The sequence below is a fragment of the Notothenia rossii genome (assembly GCF_949606895.1).
Source record: "Notothenia rossii genome assembly, chromosome: 5".
Classification (NCBI taxonomy): domain Eukaryota; kingdom Metazoa; phylum Chordata; class Actinopteri; order Perciformes; family Nototheniidae; genus Notothenia; species Notothenia rossii.
Window position 1 is genome coordinate 55,041,601 of NC_136903.1, and position 23,183 is coordinate 55,064,783.

Sequence of the window (23,183 nt, forward strand, 5' to 3'; positions counted from 1 at the left end):
AGTGAATGAGCCCCATTAACTGAGTTTTAAACATCACTTTGAATTGAAGATCCCCATAGGCCCCGCCCACTCGATCGGATCGGCGATCGGTATCGGCCGATACTATGGGATTAACGGTACCCAGACCGAAATTATTCGGTGTGGGCCCTTGTATACCAAACAAATATAACGTGAACAACTTTTTGCATTCAGAGTAATTTGCTCACATTGTGTTCATCGCGTCATAGAGCGAATATCACCGGTACCAAAAAAAAAAGAGACTGAAGTACAAACCCAACTCCCACTAGCATTTAAGCCTTCAACACTCGCAAAAAGTTCAGACCGAGCCAAAGCTATTACAAACGCCAAATATCCTTATGTTGCCATGTTAGCAAAGCGCTACCTGGCTGTTTCTGCTACCTCTGTCCCTAGCAAGAGGGTGTTCTCCACAGCAGGAGACATTGTTAGTGCCAGCAGATCTGCCCTTTCGGCAAGCAATGTGGACAAGTTCATTTCTTTAAAAAACATGAAAATACAATGACAAGCAAGTCATAATGTCAAACTGGCTGCTTAGGTACTAGTACAGTTCAAATACAGATTATTTCAGTTCATTGAAATGCTGCTCCTTAATGTTTATTTTATTATATTTTGTATTTATTTTTAGTGAATATTCACAGTTTAATAATAATAAAAAAAAAAAAAAAAAATGTTTTATGATAATTTTTTCTGCTGTACCGAAAACGTACCGAACCGAAACGTGACCTAAAAACCGAGGTACGTACCGAACCGAAATGTTTGTGAACCGTTACACCCCTAGCCGATACTGAATCCAGCGATCGGCCCCAAAATTGGCGATCGGAGTATCCCTAATGTTAACCAGTGTTTAATCTTTTCAGGTAACAATTTAAAAAGCAGAGATGCCTCAGAAACAGAGGTCTAAGTCCTGGACGGAGCTGAAACAAGCTGGAAATGAAAGTTTCAAGACGGGCCAGTATGGAGAGGCCATCAATATCTACAGCCTGGCCATCAAAGAGCTGGAGAAGTGCAGTAAGTGCTGCTTACATATTACCTGTTTGGATGCATGCAAAATATCAGTTGGAACTTAAACATGTTTAATAAAAAATTCAGAAGATGGATGAACAGCACATATGCAGTAGATACAAGGCTATTGAACATTAGAGATGCTACCATAAGTTGAATAATGAATTGTCTAATCAACAGAAATATAAATGCAATTAAAAAATATATATATTTATGTCATATAACATTGGTTTAAGTAATTTTTTCATGCAAAGCAGGAGATACATTTTTGTCACTATTTTTCCCATTGTATAGACAAAACACTTTAAATGATTACTTAGATAATTATCTAGGAAATAATTTGCAGATGAATAGTTATGGGAAATACTTTTTGAATAATAAAAAGAAACCTAAGTGTCAACCGTTTTTAATAAAAAATATTTCCCATCAACATATATTTCACATTGAAAATACTAATAAACATGCCTACTTTGATAACAGATATATTGGAACTGACACTTTTACTAAATCTTATCATAATAACTGTCCATCTCATCACTTGGCATTGCTATTCTTTCGTGTCCTCAAAATGGAAATTGCAAAATGATTATTGACTGAGATTACAAGCCCAGTTTGGCAAAATGCTTCTCCTAAAAACTCTAATTTGTCTCTTCAGATAAAAAGGAGCCAGAGGATTTGGGCATTTTGTACTCAAACCGTGCAGCCAGCTATCTAAAAGATGGCAACTGTGCTGAGTGTGTGAAAGACTGCAATATGTAAGTGTAATCATCTGTGACTTATTCAAATGTTTGATGTTGTCTGTATGGTTGGGTATCGATTGGATACTGGGAAAAATGTGTATTAATGAAAACGTTTGATCTAATGAGTATTCTTATTCACAAATCACTCTATATAGTTTAATTATTAATATAATTGCTGTCATTGTAATTAATATTATTGCTGTTATTGTATAAAAGGATTTAATAATCATCTCCATTGTTTTTGCATTCACAAGTTAGTTCCAAGTGGTGCAATATAAGAATTAAAAATTCCCTTGGTCTCCTCTGCTGTTACTCTGCAATCTGCCTGTGCGACAGTGTTTGTCCAACACATGTCCTGCAATACATATGCTACATAATACTGTCATAATACTGTCATTGTAAAGTAAATAAATCATATTTTCATGATTTTAGGAGAGCGCAGCAGGGAGACAGGGAGGCTGGCTTACTTAATAGAGAAAATGGTGGTCAATGTTAACAACAAAGGAGCTAAAACGCTAAATACCCTTCATTACGTGTTAGAGAAAGAACGTACGATGGGTTAATAAATATGAAGGTGTTTAACGGGCAGCGGAAACACTGTGTTCTTTTTTAAATTAATAATGTGATTATTGATCAGAAGTAGGATTGGGGCGGTATGATAAAACACTTTTATCACGGTAGGTTTCCAAATCAAAATGGTTTTGCGGTATTTATGTATTTTTCCATGATTGGAAATATTCCCACATTATACTTATTGGCCCCACAAACAAACAATTTACGGCTGTTGGCCCTCATGAGTCTTATGTGGTGAAGGATTAAGAATGCATGAAACAACTTCACAATGTATGCCATTTTTTTTATTCTACAAACTTTGCGAAACAAACTAATCCCTTTCCTCTGGAACTGTAAAGTGCACATTCAGCACCATCTTGGGATGGAACATCAGACACGATGATAATTTTTCAGTGTTCCCTTTTTATGTCTTATTTTCCCAGAAAAAGCTGTGTGGGTTGTGCATAAAACAATCCTTGTCCAATGTAAACAATCCTTAATCCATGTGATGATTATTCCTATGGTCCAGTTTTCGTTGCGGAGCGCATTTTTACAGTGTCATTGTCTTCAGTGTCTATTTTTTCATTCAGCTACACATATAATGCTAAACACTTTGTAACTGCTGCACTCTTGTGTGTACCCCAGCATGCATTTTAGTGGTGCAGAAGTGAAAGGAGTCCCCTCATAACCTGTTAAGCCGGGGGCTCCCGCAACATCTTGCAAGAAACAGCGTCTGAGGGCTTCTTAACATTTAACAAACTATGAATGTGTCATACCCACTTAACGGGAAGAAACTCGGCTACCTGATATGAAAATGTTTTACTGAAACAAAGCACAAGTCTAACGCAGAGCCTCTGAATTAGCACTAAGCTAAGCTAACGCACATAACTCACGGTAAAAATATGTTATACTTCATCAGATCTGCACAAACTAGATATCATATGAGATTCCAACGGTATAAGTATCATCACTGAGCGACCAAAACTCGCGAAAGCAAAACCAGACAACACAACTCCACTTTACATAGCCAAAACGGCAAATACTTCTTACCTTTGCTGTTTTCTGATAACAAGTTGTGTTCAATGTTATTAAAACGCATATAAATGCTGCTGTAGATTAATCCAATCCCTTGGAAATTATTACTGATAATCCATCTTCATATTTATGGCAATAAGCCTAATTTTCAGTTTTTCAGTAACCCTAACGTGTAGGTGGATTTAGGAACTTCCCCTCGATTCTATTGGCTCTAACAGTTAAAAAGAGGTTTCAATCACCAATTTCTTTTGGACGGACACTATAATTTACATTTTTTTTTACGGATGTTCAATCTGAATTTACTTAAAAATAAAAACATCTATATTGATTCTGGCTTTTCTACATCCAACTCACAGGTTTATCATTGCTTTGAGAAAAAATATAATTAATTTACCCCTTTTTAGAAGTGAAGATATACTCATTTGTTCTGGGCATGTCATTTTTGAGCCTGAAACCTGAAAAACAGGCTCAGGGCTTAACAGGTTAATAGAGGTAAAATTCCGGTATTTGGTATGATATTGTATACCGCCCAGCACTAATCGGAAGCATGTTTGATTTCATGCCAGCAGTAATTTTGTTGGAGTAAGGATGTTTTCTTGTGCGGAGATAGAGCTTTTTCTGTTTTCTTGCTTATTATGGATCTGACCTGTAAACTATTGATATTTTTTTTCTCTCAGGTCTCTGGAGCTGTTCCAATTCAATGTGAAGTCCCTGCTCCGTCGTGCTGCTGCCTACGAAGCTTTGGAGCGCTATAGGCTGGCCTACGTCGACTACAAGACGGCTCTGCAGATCGACTGCAACATCGCAGCGGCTCATGACGGCACCAACAGGTACCTGGGCATGTTCAACCCGTTCTTCAGGGGATTGTTTGTATCCTTTGAAGTGGGGATGTATGAGGTACATATCTATAGTCAGTGTTTTACCTAGAGTAGATGATTGGCATACCCCTAGTTTGAAGAAATGGACATGGGGACCAGCAGGAACCCTAACCCTGGACGGGGGCAGAGGCAAAACGTATTTCAGAAAGAGACCTAAAAGATGGCCCAGATAAAACAATATAAATTAAAGTATAGATTATATTCATAATTTTTTCACTGCTTCACTTGCATTAAGACGTCCCTTTTTCAAATGCTAACTGTAGTTGTTATCTATGCTATCCTAAAAGCCACACCACTCCATAGAGAAAAACCTCACAGATCCCTGGAGTGACTGGTTTAACTATGTTATAGTTTGGATTCCTAAAGCTTTTAGTCTACTGTCCCATCATTCAAGGGTGGATTTCCAGGGTGTCCGCGGGGTCTTAAAAAGTATTAAAAGTTGATAAATCAATTTAGCGGAAATTAAGGCTATTAAAAAGTATTAAATGGCATTTTCCAAGGTATTAAGAAGGTTCACCGCAACGACAACATGAAACACCCTTTAATTTACTGAAACGACATGTCGGGAAACCCCACAAGGCGGCCCCATGCATAGCGCGCCCTAAAATGCTGCTTATTATTTTAAGTTTCGTTGCCTTGCTCCGCTCTGTGGGGGGGGGGGGGGTGGAACTAAACGACTACGGTAACGGGTCCCAAGGTGGGTAGACCGGCATACGCAACGCTCTGGGGGTCCAACGGCTCCGTGTGTGCCCTATATGATCATTTTCTGATCACGATGAAATAGCCCGCCTCCCTCTCCCCACGTCTCCTGCTGCTGCTGGGCTGTCAGAAGAGGGGGAGGAAAAGAGAGGCAGTCACCGTTTATTAAATATTATTATATTATTATACAGAGAACAGAGTCGTTATCAATTTGTTTTAAAGCTCAATAAATAACAGACGACCTCTGACCGGCACTTTTCTAATTTTGTACGGAAGATTTAAACTTTAACGGAAATGTTGACCGGCGGAACATTTTTTTTACGGAAACTGCCGCACGGTCCCCTCGTTCCTTGGAAGAGGCGGAGAGGTGGGTGTTTTTCATCTGCTGGTGGACTACCTGAGAGATACAGCAGGAGAACACGCCGTCCATCGCGGAGAATAAACAGAAGGGCAACCATGGCAACCATGCTCCGGGGTCTTCTTCGCTGCTTTTGGTGTATTTCGGGCGGCAGCAGCGCCACTTACAGGCCTGACATATGTACTACATAGTTTCCAGCATTTCCAGCGGTCTAGTGTGAACGGACACATTAATGAATCGAATGCGTGTGAACGGAAGCCTTTTTTACGCTTGCGTATGCGTTTTACCGTATGCGTCCTTGTGGGGCCGGGGTCTAAGCCAAACTATATCCGGTCACAGAGATCTGCTATTTTAAAGTAAAGTCAACACATATAGACCCTAAATATAGTCTATATTAAGAACGAGAAAAGTCTTAACATATATATCCTTTTTTGTAAACATATGACAAATGTGTGAGGGTGATGACGTCAGAGCATCGTCCTATGTGCCAGGGCTTAGCCCCGGACAGCCCCAGCCCAATTTAACCCCTGGGTATTTGTGAGGGAGCTCCTATATGGCATTACCCCGCTGAAGCTCACCAAAGTTTAACATATTTCATAGTTCAAAGTTTTGTCAATTGTTTTGTTTATTGGTCAAATACTGGTTTCTAATGGTTTCTGAGGAGTTTTACTGGAATGAAAGAGCACAGAGTCTACAGAAGCAAAAAAGCAGCATACTGCATTAAACCTGACCTTCACAGAGAGGTTGAAGTTCATGTGGAAAGGAGGCTTCAGTAGTCTGTCTGCACTCTGTTTAGTTTTGCTATCTTAGAATCAATATAGTAAAGTGTGTTGCCAATGTAACCGGTTAGAACTCAAAGTTGCGATGAGGTCTTAAAATGTATGGAAAGGGTCTTAAAAAAGGTCTTAAAAGGTATTAAATTTGACTTCAGGATTCCTGCATATACCCTGATTTCACTATAAGTAATGGTTTTCTTTTGGACGGACACTATCATTTACATTTGTTTTACTATGTTCAATCTTAATTTACTTTAAAGGTCCCATGTCATGCTTTTCCAGTTATTACCTGTCCCCTTGTGTGTTATGAAGGTTTTTATGCATGTGAACGGCCTGCAGAGTCACAAACCCTCAAAGTACACCCTGTAGGCAGTAAAACTCTAAGGGTGCGTTCACACCTGCCTTGTATAGTCCGGTTGAATCTAACCCTGGTGCGTTTAGCCGCTTGGTGCGGTTCATTTGGGTCGGTGTGAACACAATCCGAGACCTCTTAAGTGAACTAAACAACCGGACTCTGGTCCGCTAAAATAGGTGGTCTCGGAACTCTTGCTTGCGAACTCTGGAGAGGTTCATTGCTGGTGTGAACGCAGTCCGCACCAAAACATAGGAAGCGTAGTATTTACGTGTCACAAGAACGCGGATACCTTCAAAAATCTTTAGCGAAAGAGTCTTTCAAGACATCCGCGGTTGTTCATTTAAAGAGCATCTTGCAGGTTTTTATTTATTCTACATTTATGCTTAAACTTGCTTGAAAATTACAATTAAAAAAGTGAATGCAGGATTTGATATGTTTTACGAGACATAAGGGCAGGAATTCAGAGGGAAAGGAGCAATTTTGAGCTCTGCTCTTAAAAACGCCTTTTTTTTAAGGTAATACGTCAAACGCGTCATATTACATCACACAGGGGACACATCTCCGCTCTCTGACCGCGGGTATAGTGGAGTTGCGTTGAGTAGAGCGGTTGTGTTTTAAGGACCTGGTAATTTTCTGTAGTTTTACATTGTATTTCACCATTTGTAATCATGGTGCAGTATTGTGTTTGTGCAGGTTGCACAAATAACAGCCTGTCAGGACATAGAGTCCACAGTAAAAAGGACCGGAGCTAGCGTTCGTTCCTGGGTGCGTTGTGCATCCACCTCCCTGCAGCACATACTCTCCACAGCTTTATCAGGAGAACGTATTACTTCTCTCTCCCCCCCCCCTTCGCAGCTCTCTCTCTCTCCCCTCCGGTACACGGCACCGTAAGACATTGCATTAGGTAACGCTGTGGTGGCTGTACTGCTCCAGCCGTCTCCTTTGTATTTGTTTGTTTCCCTCTGTCTGTGTTGTTTGTGTGTGCGTGGTGGCTGTCACTCCTGGCTCCCGGCTCAACCTCCACTCACCTGCTGCAATCAGCTGTGCACCCTCCCCGACTACACACCTGCTTTCCATCAAGCCATTTACAACGACATATCAACGGAGGCTCCACAACCTTTCTCCGCCAGATCGTCAAGTATCAGCCGTATCTCGCGTCTCTCCTCCGGTACACAGCACAGTAGTGTGGAGTTGCATTAGGTAACGCGAGATACGGCTGATACTTGCGCATTAGTTTCTGTTATGGATCACTATCAACAGTCCTGCCAGTAACGTTACTATATTATCAATGCTACTTTAGTTATAGCCTGATATATGATAGCTAACTTTACAATGTTGTGATGTGACGATGTAACGCCGGTCACTCACCAAGATAGCTGCCCAGTTCTCCACTGGTTCTCTTCACACCACAGCTCAATTTCTCTCCGATGGCCGTTATTTCTTCTAATCCTTGGCTGCTCCTGGTCTCTTGGACACTTAACAGGCTCATAATTATAAGGTTGTGGTCCGTCATAATGCATTCGAATATTCATGTTCAACTTCTTCTTTGTCGAAACTAGCATTGGGATCCATGTTTATTAATACGTTACACCGGCCGCTCTCCCCCTTGTGTCCCCCGTGTTACGTCACACGCGTGAGGTCACGTGCCGAGGCTTTTTATGCGGAAGTGAACATTTCTGACAAAAATGACGCCAGATGTCACTGTCGTGTATATTTCTGTATATTTTTTTGAAAATCTAGTGTATTCATCATTTTCCTACACATTTATTCACAGGTGTCTTTAACCTGGAAGTTGCTCTTTAAGGCGAGACACAGCAGGCAAAAACATTGTTTTTCAAGTACTGGTCAATTTTGAGATTTTGTGCTAATTTGATTTTATAACATGTTTTCTTTCAGGCTTTTGGAAGGAAAACGTACAAAATACACATTTAAGTGTTTATTTTACTATAGTTTGTCTATTTGCGTCAGTAGATTTCTCCTAAATTCACCAAAAGTTAGCATTCTAACGTAACATAAAGTACCGCGACCGCTGTGTGCACCATGTCAACAGAGATATCGTTGGAAAGCTGTGTCTCTCCTGCACAATCTCATCGGATCCAAATATGGTCATTTCCTTTGTATCCGCAACCAATCGTGAAAGTACAAAGGGGTCTTAAACCAAGAAACAAAATCTCTTTGGTTGGTGTCAATTTCTGACAACATGATTCGTTCAGATGCGTCACGTGGTGTGCTGAAACACTTCCTGGTTAGCTTTCCGCTAGAAATTGAAATCTCAAAATGGCAAAAGAACGGCGAAAAAAACGTTCACAGAGAAGACGACAACAATTGTCACTTGCACGAAGCAAGATTATACAAAAAACAAATGACCCCGAACATGAAATACCTTCACGGAGTGCGTCGATGCTCAAGCTGTCATCCAGAGAACAGAAGGGTTTAGCTAGCACCTCAAAGTTCAGATTTCGATTCCTGAAATGTGTTAAAATATGTGCATTTTTAATGAGATAATGGTGTGTGTGTTCGGGCTGGGCTTAGCTGTGTCTTGCAGACGGCCACTGGGCTCATAGGGAGGGGGGGCAAGAGATCCAACAAGCCGTTTAGGACAGAGTGAATACACATACTATACAGAGATGCTGTATGAGAAACCAATTTGATTTTGGAAAATTGCACAAAATAAATCTATTCTAGTAGACCTCAACCATGGAATTATGATCAGTAGAAATGGCCATGACATGGGACCTTTTCAAAATAAAAAAATTCTATATTGATTCTGACTTTTCTACATCCAACTCACAGGTTTATCATTGCTTTGAGAACAAAGATAATTAATTTAACCTTTTTAGAAGTTAAGATATAGTCATTTGTTCTGGGAATGTCATTTTCGAGCCTGAGGCCTGAAAAACAGGCCCGGGGCTTAACTGGATGAATTCAAACGTTACTTTTTTAATAACTAAAAAACACCTACAGCAAAACAAGTAACATATTAGCACAAACAAACAAACAAACCCATCAAGGCAGCGGTATTCTCCTGTGTACTACAAGGTCAAATGACAACGGAGTCTGGTGGCTTTGAGTAGAGCAGAACATATCTTCAGTTAATTCTAGAAACAGCCATCTCAGGGTAAAGTTATCAGTTAAACATTTTTAAATATAGTGTAAACTTTAGCTAAACAATGTTTAGCTTGTGCACCGTTTTACTGCAGTATATTGTTGGTACTCTTGTCGGTTTCTCCAAAATTGTATCTGCTGTTGGATACATCTTTCTTAAGGTTTTTCATTACAGAACAAATTGCAAAAAAAAGTTGTATTCACAATGTAGTGTGTTTTGTGCTTTTATATATCTTATCTATCTACATATAAGGTAGTGTTTGTCAACCTGTTGTAGCACATGCTACTTTTTGAACTGCACTCTCTGATGGTGAAAGAAGCCTGGATTGTATCTTTACACCTAAAGAACTAAATAATATGATTCAGATTATTTTCCCATCCTTTTTACATTTCTTCTTTTATTTGTTAGGATGACGAAGGCGCTCACAGAGGCAGACGGTCTGTCATGGAGGGAAAAGCTTCCTCCCATCCCCGCCGTTCCCATGTCTGTAAGAGAAAAACTTGCTCAGAAAGCCCAAGCCAACGCAGCGCCACCAAATGCTGCACCCACACAGAACGGCACCCAACAAACCAGCAAACCTGGTGAGGACATTTAAGATTTCTGTTGTGTCCTCTCATTCTGCACAATTCAACCAAATCCCAATATGGCAACTACACGGTTATGCAGCTCCTTCTTTATGCCCATGATCACAAATATGATTTGTCTTTTTATGTATCTAAAACAGGGGTGGGGAACCTTTTTCCTCTCAAGAGGCGCTTTCACACTGGAGTACTTTTCCCAGTAGAACTAGAACTTAGTTCATGAGAACCTTCCCACCCCCTTTTCCATCCCTCCTAGAGAGCAGGTACTTTAATGGGAGAAAAAGGCTCCCATTTCTGATTTGCTGGGCGGATTGCAAACCACGCCCCGTAAAACTCCCAAAAAGTTTTGTGATGCCGCCATTGTATTTACTTGCATTAGCATTATTAGCATTAACATTAGCCCAGCGCACCAACAGGGAGAGACTAATTTATGGCAACACAAAAGAAAACATGGGAGCGGTGGAGATGAGGAGGTGTCGGCGTTCTGGCGATTTACTCGGAAGGTTTCAGTAGAAGCTGCTGGGAGTCCCAGCAGCTTCTACTGAAGCCAGTCCCCAACCCTGGGGACTTCGGGTGGCAGTGTACGCCGTGAAGTTGTTTGCGGCCTGCCAGTAAACCTAAAGCAGCAGCAGCAGCAGCAGCAGCAGCAGCAGCAGCAGCAGCAGCAGCAGCAGCAGCAGCAGCAGCAGCAGCAGCAGCAGCAGCAGCAGCAGCAGAAGAAGACGAAGTGACGTCAGCGGCTTCATTTGCCTAATCCTCCCCCAGGGACTTATTCCGGTGTGAACGCGATCTGTACTTAGTTCATGAGAACTAAAGAGTTCTGATGAACTAAGTTCTGATGAACTAAGTACTGCAAAGTACTTCGTGTGAAAGCTTCAAAGGGCCATTTCAATTTTTTCAGCATTCTCAGTGGGCCATACAAATTATTGACCTCTGCTTAAAAATAATGCTGTGCAAAGAAAAAGCAACCTCTTAATCCAGATATCTTACCATGACTCGAGTATTCACGTGCACGGTTGTGGCATGACCACCAAAACAGAAAGATATGGACGCAAATGTATTTAGTTTCCTATCCATGTGAACATGATGTAAGTGGGGGGAGAGAGAAACCTTACATCCTTTAGGGGGGCCCGGGGCATGCTCCCCCGGGAAGATAATCTTTTTTAAATATTGAAGTTAAAAGCATCCATCTGGTGCACTTTGAGAGCAACATTAGGAGCTCTATGGATACATCTCTCAACACCCATATGAAACAGAACTGTAAGCAAATTTATTTTTCTTTATGGATATTTTACAAATCACTCTCTTTTCAAACTTTATTCTTGTTTATTAATAACAACTTATTTTTTACTGTCATATAGTATTTTATACCGGTTTACTTTATTCTCTTATTTTTTTTTATAATGATCATATAAAGTGGTGCCTTTACCTCACTGGTTGTAGAAAAAGCTTCTTATATTTGTTAGCATAGCTAGCTAACCAGATGCTAATAACAACAAAGTTATTGACTGTATGATCAGTATGACAGATGAACAGATCGCCACTGGGCTTTCAACTAAAGACACAGCCACGCACAAACTGCAGCATGTGTACGGCTCCTTATGGGTACTGCAATTTCTGAAGTCCCGGAGCGATGTTCTGGTGCTCTCCGTCAGAACTGCACCCCTGTCAGACGAGACAGGCAAAAACAGGCACTCGCTTGTTTAATTTTTTGCAGCCAAGATTTAAAAAAAAAAAATGTTGCGTGTGTTTATAAATTACCTCGAAGGCCGCACCAAATGGTCTCGCGGAACATATATGGCCCGGGGGCCGGTGGTTCCCCACCCTTGATCTAAAAGGACCTTCTTTGTATAAGAGGTAGTTTGAGAAATTGATTTAGATGTTAATGCATTTTATGGCACTTTTTCACATTTGAGCACAATACCGCCACTTTAAAACTGCACAGCTCTTAACCTTTAGAATTTAGATAAACTTCACTTATTTTCTGCACAAATTCTGATTTGGATCTTTTTCTGATATGACCTTGTGTTCTTCCCTCCTGTTGTCAGCTCTCAGTGATAAAGATGTGAAGAAAGCTCAGCTCCTGAAAGAAGAAGGCAACTCTCTGGTGAAGAAAGGCGAACACAAGAAGGCCATCGAGAAGTACAGCCAGAGCCTCAAACTCAACCCCACCGAGCCCACCACCTTCACCAACCGGTGGGTACCCAGAGTTTCCGCTAGAATTTCTTTTTGCTGGTCAACATTTCCGTTAAAGTTTAAATCTTCCGGACAAAATGGGAAAAGTGCCGGTCAAAGGTCTTCTTTGTTATTTGTAAATATGATTCGATATTAAACAAACAAATTATAGTACAGGGTTTGTACGGTCATTGAAAACCTGGAACACTCATGGAAATTCAAAATGCAAATTCCAGGCCCTGGAAAATGAGGGTCTAACTCCAGACGCTACATTACCTACGGTGCGTTCGTTAACAGTAACTGTGCGGCCCGGAGTCACTATGGCACAGACTGGACCGCTGGTGAACAGCTGTTAGAACGGGCCGTTCAGATGTTCAGAGCAGAGCTCGCTGTCGGAGCAGCAGAGCGTGATGTAAACTGAAACGTTTTTCTGTCGCAATATTATCGTATAATAATATAATATATCAGTGATGCAAACATAGGTATGGTGAAAAAAGAGAGAACTATTCGAAGCAGAAAAAAAACAGCGTAATATACCATCTGACAAAGGCCTGTGCTATAATGCTTCAATTAACTGGCTATTCTTTATAATATACTCAGATCAATAGGAGACAGAGATGTTAAGTTATAAATCAAGGGTTTTTATTATTATTTGCATCAGGGGTGGGGAACCTTTTTCCTTTCAATTTTTACAACCTCCTCCGAGGGCCGTACAAATGATTGAACTCAACCTCTGCTTAAAAAAACAAAAATCACAGCCCATTCATTTCGCCTTTCTTTCATGCTGTGCAAAGAACAAGCAACCTCTTAATCCAGATATCTTACCATGACTCGCGCATGCATTCACGTGCACGGTTGTGGCATGACCACCAAAACAGAAAGATATGGACACAAGATGTGTGCAAATGTATTTAGTATCCTATCCATGTGAACATGATTTAAATGGGTGGGGGGGACCTAACCTCCTCTAGGGGGGTCCGGGGGCATGCTCCCCCAGGAAGATTTTTTTTTAAATATTGAAGTTAAAAGCATCAATCTGGTGCACTTTGAGAGCAACATGAGGAGATCTATGGGTACTTCTTTCAACACCCATATGAAACAGAACTGTAAGCAGATTTTTCTTTTTGGATATTTTACAAATCACTCCCCTTTCAAACTCTATTGTTATTTTTAACAACTTTTTTGTCACTGTCATATAGTATTTTATACCTGTTTTTAATTTAGTCTCTAATGTCTCATTAATAACTATAATGATCATATCAAGGTGTGCCTTAACCTGAGGTTATTTGAGCCTCTCAGGAGAGAGCTTTCTTCCTCCTGGTTGGAGAAAAGCTCTTTAAATTCGTTAGCATAGCTAGCTAAACAGATGCTAATAACAACAGATCGCCACTGGGCTTACAACTAAAGACACAGCCACGCAAACACTGCGGCATGTGTACAGCTCCTTATGGGTAGGCCCAGCGCCATATTCTATCTATATGGCGCTGGGTAGGCCTACTGCAATATTTGAAGAGCTGGAGCGGCGTTCCGGTGCTCTCCGTTACTCCTTTCAGACGAGACATAACCACGTGAAGACACGTCACGCTCATGTTGTGTTCAATGAACCTGTCCTTGGCCAGGAAAAACAGGCACTCGCTTGTTTAATTATTTTGCGATCTAGATTTCTTCTTCTTTTTTTCTGACCCCCCCCCAAAACGAAAACTCTTCGGTTCTCCACGAATTACACAAGTCACCCAAATCAGCGTTAAAAAAGCGGGAGGTCCCGAAAAGCGACTAATTTGCATCACTGATATATATATATATATATATATATATATATATATATATATATTATAATAATAATAATAATCGTTTAGCTAGCTAACTAGCATACATTGTCACTACCTGCTAACGTTAGCTTTAGCCTTCATTTTCGAATAGTTTTTTTCATAGGCTATAAACAGAGGTTGTATAAGTATAGATCTTGTACTAGAGAAAAAGTAGAAGTACTCAGATCTTGTACTTGATTAAAAGTAGAAATACTCAGGTCTTGTACTTCAGTAAAAGTAGAAGTACTCAGATCTTGTACTTGAGTAAAAGTAGAAGTACTCAGGTCTTGTACTTCAGTAAAAGTAGAATTACTCTGATCTTGTACTTGAGTAAAAGTAGAAGTACCAGAGTGTAGGAATACTCTGTTACAGTAAAAGTCCTGCATTCAAAATGTTCCTCAAGTAAAAGTAGAAAAGTATTATCATCAAAATATACTGAAAGTAGCGACAGTAAAAGTAGTCATTGTGCAGATTGGTCCATTTCAGAATAATATATATGATATGTTTTATGATTGATCATTAAAGTGTTCTCAAAGCTGGTAAAGTTTGAATGACTTTGTATACTGCAGGGTAGCTTGTGGATTTACTCCAGGTGGAACTAAAGTCTGATTTAACACTTGATTATATTTCACATCATTTACATCTGTAAAGTAACTAAAGGTATTACATTTTCAAAATAAACTGACTGCTACACAATTAAAACAAATGCTTTTATATATTTCTATTAGATGTGACGCTTTAGCGTTTGTTATTATTACAACTGCTGCTTTAGTTTTTCTGATTGCTAAAATCCTCTGTTATTCCTCATTTTAAAGCCGATATTCTGTGGGGTCGGGGGGCTCGGATCCTTGTCACCTTTTTCATACCTGATGAGTTTGCATCCCTGACTACAGTTGCTTTAGAGTGTAGAAGCTAGTAAGCCTACTATTTGATTTGTTTTAGATAGGCACAACATGTTTCATATGCTTGCTGACCTTATTGTCCTGTTCCATGTTAAAATAAACCCTTTTCAGTGGTACCACCGAGAAAGAGTAATCTTTTTCAGTCATGGAAAATTAGGTAAAGATCATGGAGAAGTCATTGAAAATCATTGGTGAAAAAGTGTATGAACCCTGATAGTATATTAACTACATTATTCAAAAGTGTACAGTAACTTATAACACGGGAATAATAAACGGAGCGCTCTCTCTCTCCTGACAGCCCGCCAGTATCATGCAGCTCGCGGATCCAGTAAAAATAAACATATCTATAACTAGTAGTAGTTTGAGAGGTAATTAAAATAGCTAAGTGTGATTTTCTAACCTGAAGTGTGTGTTTTGCTCCGCTCACCTCGGCAGGTGATCAGGCAGAGCTGCGTGTCGACTTGTCAGCAGCAGCTGATCTCTCTCTCCTGTCAGATTATACTTCACTCGCGTTTATGTCCATATTGATCAGATCTAGCTAATGATATGAATACCTGCTTATCAAGACACCTAAACAATAAGCTTTGCTATGCAACCGGGTGCGGCCGCAAAGTATAGCGCAGCATTATGCATTTGTTTACATGCCCACCGGAACCCCGAGGCATTACCAACAGATCAACGCACAATTTGATTTGATTTGATTTTTATTTGTCCAGCTCATGGTACGCAAAACCAAATGTATAATAATTGCCACAAAACATGACTCTACCATTGAGTGAAAAGGAGCAGGGAGAAGAATAAAATCTTATGTGACCTGCCCCTTTCTAAAAAAAAATTAAAAAAATACAAATAGATGGTCTGCCATCAACTTATTTCCAACTTGACGGTTAACGGAAAGAAACAAAACAACACCAAAACATCACATGTATAAGGAAAAGAGAAAGAAAAGTGCAACACCCTCATCTGAGTCCTAATGGAGAAGAAGGTGGAAAGCGACGCATGATGATAACAATAACAACAATAACAATGGCAATCAACCCATACAGAACATCTCTTTCTCCACATTAAGTGTTAGACATTAGAATTGAATATTCTTGTCTGTCACATAAGTGGCGCAACTGATTCGGTATTGCGCTGAGGGGAAATTATTTTGACCGGAGAGATTTAGATTTGGCGGTCTTCAGCATATTTTACCGGTCAAAGTCCGGGAATTACCGGCTAACGGAAACTGTGGGTACCGTCCTCATTCATATCTGAAGATTTGAATCACTTTATAATCCTCATAGAGGAGTAGTGTTACTGTTGGCTGGAACTATGGTTGAGATGGCAATGTCACAAAACTACCAATCTATTAGTCTGTACTACCGTAATTTTCGGACTATAAGCCGAACCTGAATATAAGCCGCAGCAGCGGCATACCACTCTCGGTTCCACTTTTACTTTTGCGCGCTACCTGTCTCACTCTTTTCCGGCCTCCAGCTTTTCCTGCTGGAACCCGCCGCTTAAAGGTGGGGGTCCGCGGACCGGCCATAGAGCCCATAGAGTTAAAGGTGTTGGCCGTTAGCTGTAAAAATCCATAGATTAGCCGCACCGTTATATAAGCCGCAGCGTCGAAAAATAGGGAAAAAGGCGCGGCTTATAGTCCGAAAATTACGGTAATACCTTATTCCATGATTTTCTATACCAATTCGATGCCATAAATCTAGAAAATCAATGTACTTAAATTTACACTTTTTTTTATCAATCTTTGAATAAAGTTTGTGGTCATCATTGACTCTATATTCTAATTGCTGTGACAAAAAGATGCAGCGTCTTCCAGATCTGTTAATAGTGTGTCAGTCTTGGCTCTTGTGACATCTCTAACGTCCTTAAAATAAATAATATATTTTAAAAAACACCTGCCGAAATTCCTGTGGAGGAAAATGTATTGGGTTAAGGGAGCTTAACACATTTAATAAATAAATAAGACACAGAAATGTTATGACACATGACTTTTCATTGCCAATGACAATTTTTAAAACAGGGGAAAAACAATAATACGATTTTATATCTGTAGTGCCTTCGGACACCATAATTACATACTGCTTCACAGAACAGTTTGAATAAATTAGATTTTGTGTTTGTGACCAGGGCGCTGTGTTACGTGTCGGTGAAGCAGTACAGAGATGCCATCAGAGACTGTGACGAGGCTCTGATGATGGACAGCAGGAACATCAAGGCGCTCTACAGGAAGTCTCAGGCCTACCTGGGGCTCAAGGTGAGCGCCCAACCTTCACACACATGCACAATAATCACATGTTGGTTTTAAATGTGCAGGGCACACATTAAAATCATATTCCCCTCTTGATATTTCCTGTAGTTTCTCCTCCAGCAGCTTCTACTCATCAGTATTCAACACTAGGGATACTTAGGGATGGGTATCGTTTAGATTTTAATGGTACTACTACTCTTATCCGTACTGCTTATTTGATCTGGTACTTTAACAGTATTTTAATCGGTACTTTTTGTTGTTTTTTAAAGGGAAAAACTAAACAAATTAGAATCGAATTATCGTTGCTTTATTTAGATCTCAAATAAATAAAGTATATTATTATTATTTTGTATTGTACTTCAGTACAATTTCGAGGACCTGTACTTGAGTATTTCAAAAATGTTGCTACTTTGTATTTCTACTCCACAATAATTCAAAGGTAAATCATGTAAGATAAGATAAGATAGTACTTTAGCTTATGTACTTTTGCTCTGCCACATAGGCCTGTTGCGATAAGCAATTAATTGAGTTATCGTGCGATAAATAAAAATGAACTCGATAACTTTTCTGACCTCGATAAATTGCCGCTTACATGCGTGTTTGTTTACATAAGGATGTGACCAGCATTTTAGCCTGGTGCGCTGTGTCTGCCGGCCAGGCGCGCTGTGAGGGGCGGGGCTCACACACACACACACACACACAGCCAGGTCAGGACACTCCGCGTACAGCAGCCAAATGAATACTATAGAGACAAGCAGGAGACAACGTGTGACTTACTCGAGGGGAATTTGAAGTTAAATGGAATTGGTTGCAAAACCTAATTCCACATCTCCGGTGTAGGAATCTTTTGGATTTAAGACAAATCCACGAGGCGAACCTACCCCCACTGTCCCGACTTACTTTATTTAAATAAATAAAAACATTTTTTACTACTGCATTTTCACAAATGCAATTGCGTGTTTTGGCCACAAGGGAGCTCTGTTTTCAAAGGGAGTCTATTTAATTTATTGTTTTGGTCGTGTATGATTTATTTAATAAATGTTTTATAATTGAATTTATTTATTATATATAATTTATATATTTAAAAATTATTTCACATTTCATTTGCAATGTTGAATGTCAATAAAAAAGGATGTACTTGAATTATTATATATTATCATTGTCAGTGGTCTAAAATGGTCTTACAACGGTGCCCACAATATTATCGTTTATCGCAATAATTTCCGGGAAAATGTATCGTCTAACCAAATGTATTATCTTGACAGGCCTACTACCACATTTATATAATCAAAACGTGTATATAATATATATTATTCTCAAATGTATTTATTTCTCCAGTACCAATACCGATAATATCAGAGCTTATCCATATCACAGTCTTTAAAAATGTAGCCAGGGGCTGTTTAATTCCGGGTTTCGGTACCCATCCCTACGGAAACTGGTACAGCTTATCAATAAGTGTATTTATCGATAGTTTTGTGCAAAAAATAAAGCCATTACATAAAAAGATCAACAACTTGTATTTATTGTCTTTCATAAATGTCAACAGTTCTAGATTTTAAAAATTAATAATCATCTTGACGCTCCCTGGAAAGATTTGAGATACTCGATTGATCTCCCTTGTGGCCTCTGACAGCCCGGAGCTTCTGTCTTCAGCCAGCTGTGGGGGGGGGGTGGGCTCAGGAGAGCTGCAGGCAGCAGGCCACAAGTCAACATCTGGAAGCTCAAAGTGTGTTTAACTTACCTAGCAAGCAAGTTAGCGGTTTATGCTGTGCCAGCTATTTGCTAACGAACCTACCGAAACAAACTGGACTCTGTAGTAGTAAAGTTGGATACGGCACTGTGACACTCCGCTGCATGTTCCTGTGTTATTGTCCCTCGTTGATGATGAGAGGCTGCACTCAGTCGCTCCAGAGCATAGACAGCACGTGAAGTGTAACTCCAGCATTAGCAGCCACTTAGTTCAACAAAGAAGAAACTGAATAGAAATAAAATAGTTCAAGATTATGAGACAAGACCAATGTGCAAGTAATGCAGAAGTGATATATACATCTGTCAAATATAATACATACAAATGTTTACTATAAATGTGATCCAGAACAAGAGGGAGGAAAACATTGAATTTGAAAAAAAACATTTAAAATGTTTAAATGTGTGGTAACACCTGCAACTAAATGTTTGATTTGAGTGTTACCGCTCTCCTCAGCCTCTTTCAGTTCCTAACCCTTAATGTCCTCTTGTATTCCTGCAGGACATCCGAGCCTGCGAGGACAGCATCAACGTGCTGCTCCGAGTGGAGCCCAACAACTGTGCTGCCATGAAGCTGCTGGAGGAGGCGCACAGGAAGTGAGGAGCGTCGGGGGGGGGGGGGGGAGTGTAAGCGTCGCTCACTGCACTGCGTCCACAACCAAGAGGAAACAAAGTCACTAGTTTCAGAATAAGAGCCCGGAAAACAGCCGTGCAGCGACACCATTCGGTCGCTTTAAGTCAAAAACTCGACCTGCGTTTCCCACAAAGCCTCACTCACATCGAGCACACGTTTGATCTGTTTACTGTCTTTGGAACAAACGCGGTTTCAGTGTCACTGAGTATTTATGGTATTTAAACGAGCTGGAATGATTGCATTATAATTCTAAATCAGAATAAACCTTTACCGACATGATTTGTTAAAGTGGAGCTCCTGCTTAATGCAGAAACTTAAATGTGAAAAGTCCACTTGTATGACTTCTTACATTTAGGTCACATGATCCCAGTTCCTTTTGCTGATGTCTGAGGCATCAAGTGCCAGGACATCAAATGCAGCTGGTTAGGTTCCAGGTAGGAGGGGGTGAGAATAACTACCATGTTATTATGGTATTTATTACTTTATATATTGTGATGCAGTAAAGGTTAGGACATCCAATGTACAAAGGTGTGAAACAATCACAGAGCCAAAAGTAATGAGACGAAGTAAAAAGCACATTGGAAACAGTTGGACCCATTGTCTCTCAGTATAAACACCGGGGCTTTTTTTCATGAAATAAACTCCATATTGAAGCCCACTTTAGAAAATGTGATCAGTAAAGGTTTACTCTGTTTAAATTCAAAGTTACGAACATCTTTTTTCCACAGAATGTTCTTCACAACGCAGGATGAATAAAGTACCTGAGGCTTGTGAGTGTGTGTTTCTCAGTGGAATGATTGCAGAGATTCTTCATGTTAGGGTTTAAAATACTTTGCCTTGGCATTATAGCATGTTTTATTACCTTAACACCACACTTAAGCATCCATGTTTGCTCCTTCTCATGTACTTCTGGATTATTCTGGCAAATTGACTTGAACTCTACTTAATCAAACTGTTAATAACGATAACCTCGATTTCACTCAAAGGCAACATAACATGTTTTTTCATGAGTTTTGAAGCTTTGCCATTAAGTTTCATACTTGTCAGCCCACACCTTATCTCCTGTCTCATTTTAGACTTCCGAGAGTCGTCGTGAGTCACTCCACTGAGTAATATTTTTGTTTTGTTCAGAGCCTCAGTTTGTTCCTCATTTGAAAGTCAACAATGTGAACCAAGTAAAACGGTCCTGAGGGGTCATTTTATAAAAGTACTATCCATATCGTTCCTCCGATTGTTTTATTGTGAAAAATAAAGGTAGTGAAATGTCTCATGGGTGATCCTGCTGTAGCTCGGCAAACTCCATCTTGCCTGAAGTGCCTGTCTCATCCTCCGCCTGCTCTGCGCCACTCTCTGCTGACGCGTTAGTAAGACAGAACACCTCCAGTTAGCGTAGAGAAGGTTTGTGAAACACATTTAACTTACTTCTGTCTGCAGAGTGACCGCAGCCCCACTCTTAGATCGGAGTTCCTTTGTTTTATCACATTTTGCTGTCTTGGTAAATTGCAATTTCTGTCAGCCTGCTTCTGTTTTAACGTCAAATAAACGTAAGGAATAAACACACCATGTTTTGTTTGCTTATTTGCTTTCTAGTAGACAGAAGTGTAAAGTACCACTACACTTAAGTACAATTTTGAGGTATTTCACTTTGAGTATTTTAATGTTGTGCTACTTCGTACTTCCACTCCACTACAATTCAGAGGTAAACAATCAACCTTTTACTCTACTACATTTACCTAGTACCTAAGGCCCCGGCCACACTAGGACGATAACGGTAAAACGCATACGCAATCGCAAAAAAGGCTTCCGTCCACACGCTATAGACACCGGGGTTGCGGTCGGATAGTTTAAAAATCAGCTCCTTAATTCTAACCCCATCTCCTATTCCTTGACCTCTGAGTGAAACGTCACGGGGTTAAGGGTTAGTGGATAGGAGAATTCAAAAGGACTTAAGAGACTGCGGTACTTACATGGGGGTTTAATAAGAACGAGGGCCTACTGTAAACTCATCTAGAGACTGCACCGTGCTCTGATGCTGTTTTATGCTTTATGAACGTGAAAAACAGAGAAACATATTCTTCATGACCAAAGTTGTAATTGAAATAAAAAAGGAAAGTTAAATTTATGCTAGTCACCCTCTCCCTCCGGTCCACATTAATACAGATGATCCCAATACGTTTGATTTTATTCTAATATCTTAAAATAAATACAAATGTATTTATTATAAACGTTAGTCCTTAACATCTATCACTTTGTATATCACCATTCAAACATTTTTTTAAACTTGAACAAACCCCACACAGCTCAGTGAAATGTTGACTTTATTTGATAATTTCAGTAAAAACTAACGTTCATATTTCTCTTTTTGATGAACGTTCAAAACAAACCACTTTGGCAAGTTACCACATACGTTTTAAAATGCTTAATAAGCACCGTAACCTTCATGATATAGACCCGGCGCCAGAACGAATCTAAAGGGAGGGCATATGATTTTCATGGGAGGGCACACAAAACCGTCACGTGCTGCGGGACTGCGGCACAATATATATCAAACAGCAAGGCCAACAGCATTGCGTAAAGACACACACTTATCGCAAATACATACACAAATAAAGGGCAACATAGAAACCACTTTTGAAACATTGTTTGCGTGGCAATACAAACACTGGTAAATGACGAGCAAGCAGGGTCGGCTCCAGAACAAATCGAATGGGGGGGCAATCATTTACCACGGGGGGTCACACACATGCTGTAAAGTCTCTTGTCTCTCACACACACAGCACTGCACGCTTCATTAAGCCAAGTCTCTCACACACAGCACTGCACGCTTCATTAAGCCAAGTCTCTCACACACACAGCACTGCACGCTTCATTAAGCCAAGTCTCTCACACACACACACACACACACACACACACACACACACACACACACACACACACACACACACACACACACACCTGAAAGTGTGTTATGTAGAACCCTCTGTTGTTGTTACCTATTTCCGCCAGCGAGTCATATTGACCCCAACCCTTTTCACATAAACATAACGTGTTGCTATAGCAACGCCTTTTGTCTACTGCGGTTCCCACTACTGACTGTAGTGAATGAGTGCGCTCCCGCTCAACGGAGACTGCTCGCGCTGCGCTGCGCTCCGCAGCAAACAGCTATGGGGCGATTTGAAAGTACGTTATGCTGGCCGGGGTGTCTAAATAATGCTTCCGGGCAAGCGGGCCATTTATAATGTCGAGCCCTGTTCATATGAACAGCTGAGACTCCACAGATCAGGTCAGAGGGCCTGGCGATCCACTAGCAAAACAAACATCCAGTAGGCTATTAACCTTACTGTTTTTACTAACAGTAACCAACTAATAATTTTCATAAAGTGCATATTTATTCCAAATTCACAATATATATATCCTTCCAGTAATAAAACGTAATGCACAATGCAATGGTACACAGTATCCAAAGTCTTTAGGCACTGGTTAGAGGCATTCATGTAAAGCAGATCGCCAGAATCCAATACTGCTAAAAACGTTACAGAGATCAAATGTTTCCTTTTCTGAAAG

The 23,183-nt window shown here is 40.2% G+C and overlaps 1 protein-coding gene across 2 annotated transcripts in view; it reads left to right on the forward strand.

The window, feature by feature from the left end:
• Window positions 1-21,180, forward strand: part of tomm34 (translocase of outer mitochondrial membrane 34) — a 28,905-nt gene extending 7,725 nt beyond the window's left edge. For both annotated transcript variants that reach the window (XM_079682294.1, XM_079682293.1), the window contains exons 2-8: window positions 876-1,026; window positions 1,676-1,775; window positions 4,025-4,177; window positions 9,928-10,100; window positions 12,149-12,296; window positions 17,116-17,242; window positions 19,488-21,180. In XM_079682294.1, the coding sequence (XP_079538420.1) occupies window positions 897-1,026; window positions 1,676-1,775; window positions 4,025-4,177; window positions 9,928-10,100; window positions 12,149-12,296; window positions 17,116-17,242; window positions 19,488-19,586 (930 nt within the window). In that variant the 5' untranslated portion in view covers window positions 876-896 and the 3' untranslated portion in view covers window positions 19,587-21,180. The remainder of the gene's footprint in view (window positions 1-875; window positions 1,027-1,675; window positions 1,776-4,024; window positions 4,178-9,927; window positions 10,101-12,148; window positions 12,297-17,115; window positions 17,243-19,487) is intronic.
• Window positions 21,181-23,183: the final 2,003 nt, after the last annotated feature.